Here is a 2255-nt window from a genome sequence, read left to right as displayed (position 1 = left end):
ATGTGAAAACTATGCAAAAAGATTCTTCACGTTTTGCTCCTACTTCAGTACCCTTGTCACTGTTAAACTAGGCAGGTATTCAGACAACATATCCGACTCTGGCAAGTGACAAGGAAAATAACACTAGCTGCAGAAAGCACTTCTGCAAAAACACAAAAAGATGTGGTGCCATTTTCACCCTAGCAACTAACTTCTCCGGGAAAATAACTGAAAAGCAAAGATATGGTGTATGGAAACTTTAGGAATTGTAGCTTTAGGTTCTAGAAAGACAGATATTAAAAACTATCAACTTCGAGAGTCATTTTATTTTCACTTAATTTACAGATGCAGAAATCGACTAGATGTCAATTACAAAACTGAAGGCAGAGCTGAACTATCTTTGCCTGAGTACACAGTTGATTTTTCCCCTCCCAGGGTATACAATATCCCTTTCAAACCAATGCTATGTATGTCATAACTATATTTAGAAATACGCAGAGAGGAAAATATTACTGCTGCAATTCAAGGCTGTAAATGAGAGGGGAACACATGAAAGCCTCATGGATTGGAAAGCTTCGATTTAGGTCATGTTCCTCAATCAATGTCAAATGTCAGATGACATTTGAAGGTGTTAATTATGACCAAAAAAAAAAAAAAATCCTGCAACAAATCCCACTCGAAGAAAAGGGTAATACTCTCTCCATACAGGAAAAAAAAAAATCGATTTTTAATTTCTTCTTCCAGCACTGTCAGAGGTAAACAAAGTTTTCGACAAAATATTTAGGAAGCTCTGGACAGTCTGAAGCACCGATCTGAGTCAATATATAGAAGCAACCACTTGTTTACAGCTGGATAACTTTCTTCAAAAAGGCAGAGGAGTAAAGTGAGCTTCAGAAATCAAGAAAAGCGATGAATGCAGTAATCATGAACCGTTCGCACATCAGCCGATGAACCTTTCCGATGGCCACGTCTCCTGCGCGTTGGTGGGGACGGCCGGAACCTCTTCCTCGGGCGGGGCCAGGGCCTCCATCTCGCGCACCACCTGCGTGAACACCTGGTCCACCATGAGTTTGCTCTTGGCCGTGACCTCCAGGAACGGGCACCGCCACTCGCGGGCCAGCGCGCGGCCCCGCGCCGTCAGCACCTGGCGCTGGGCGTCCAGGTCGGCCTTGGTGCCCACGAGCACCAGCGGCACGGCCTTGGGCCCCCGCAGCCGGCCCATGCGCTCCCGCAGCGGCCGCACCGCCTCGAACGAGGCCTCGCTGCACACGCTGTAGAGCACCACGAAGCCGTCGCTGTTCTTGATGTACAGGTCCTTGAGGGTTACCAGGTGCTCGGCGCCCACCGTGTCCACGATCTCCAGCAGGGCGGGCGCCGCGTTCACCTCGATCACCTTGCTGAAGAGCTCCTCCACCGACGGCTCACACTGCTCGGGGAAGCTGCCGCAGGCGAACTGCGTGGCGAGCGCCGTCTTGCCCACGGCCACGCTGCCGAGCAGCACCACCCGGTAGCTCTTGGCGGGTCGCGGCCCCAGGCCCGCCATGGCCCAGGCGCGGCTGGCTGGACGCGCAGCCGGAGGAATGGCGCGCGGAGGCGGGGGCCGGGCCGCCGGGGCCGCGGGGGGCGTGGGGGCCGGGGCGGGGAGGGAGAAGCAGGGGGGAGAGGGGCGGGGACGAAAGCAGAGGGGAGGGACCCCGGGGGCCTGGCGCGCTGGCTCCGGCGTCGGGGCCGGGGTGGGCGTCCTCCGTCGCGCCCAGACCTGCCCCCGCCCGGCCCCGATATGCTCCCTGCGGCTCAGAGGTCACCCGCCCCGCCTCCAGGACGGGGCCCCCCCGCTCCCCTCTCCGGACCCTGGTTCCCGCGCCTGGCGCAGCGTCTGCCCCGCCCCCGGCCCGGGCGGTCTGGCGCCGGCCTCCCCCCACCAGCTCCACGTCCCGGCCTCCCTCTCCGGTCGGTCCCGAGCTGCCAGGCCGCGCTCCGCCTTTCCCCCGCACCCCGTCGGCCTGCCGGCTGTGGCCCCTCCCTCAGTCCCCGCTCCCTGCCACCCGTTCCTAGGAGAGCCCGCTCCGCCCGCGGGACCAGAAGGTAACCTGATCCCTTCCACGTCAGCCGGGAAATACCAGCATTTCTCCACCATTTCAGATCCAGTCTCGTGGCCGGAAGCCAGACTGGCCTCGCTCAAGGTCAGGCCTGGTGGGCCTGCGCCGCTGGGGCACCTCTCCTGGCCGGGAGGACCCCATGGAAGGGGGAACCGGTGAGGGAGCTTCAACCGAGGG

At 58.7% G+C, this 2255-nt stretch overlaps 1 protein-coding gene across 1 annotated transcript; it reads right to left on the bottom strand.

Annotated features, from left to right (window-relative positions):
- Nucleotides 1-287: 287 nt before the first annotated feature.
- On the bottom strand, nucleotides 288-1942 carry LOC132488965 (ras-related protein Rap-2a-like). Its single transcript, XM_060097874.1, has one exon. It carries the CDS (start codon nucleotides 1520-1522, stop codon nucleotides 920-922), a length of 603 nt encoding a protein of 200 aa, XP_059953857.1. The 5' UTR covers nucleotides 1523-1942; the 3' UTR covers nucleotides 288-919.
- Between the last annotated feature and the right edge of the window lie 313 nt (nucleotides 1943-2255).

The sequence above is a fragment of the Mesoplodon densirostris genome, chromosome 4, assembly GCF_025265405.1.
Source record: "Mesoplodon densirostris isolate mMesDen1 chromosome 4, mMesDen1 primary haplotype, whole genome shotgun sequence".
Lineage (NCBI taxonomy): Eukaryota > Metazoa > Chordata > Mammalia > Artiodactyla > Ziphiidae > Mesoplodon > Mesoplodon densirostris.
The sequence above is the reverse complement of the archived record's forward strand: the minus strand, read 5'-3'. Positions and strand labels throughout refer to the sequence as shown.

Bases quoted from the DNA above. Each gene is read 5' to 3' on its own strand.
- LOC132488965 (XM_060097874.1), bottom strand. From the start codon at position 1,522: ATGGCGGGCCTGGGGCCGCGACCCGCCAAGAGCTACCGGGTGGTGCTG.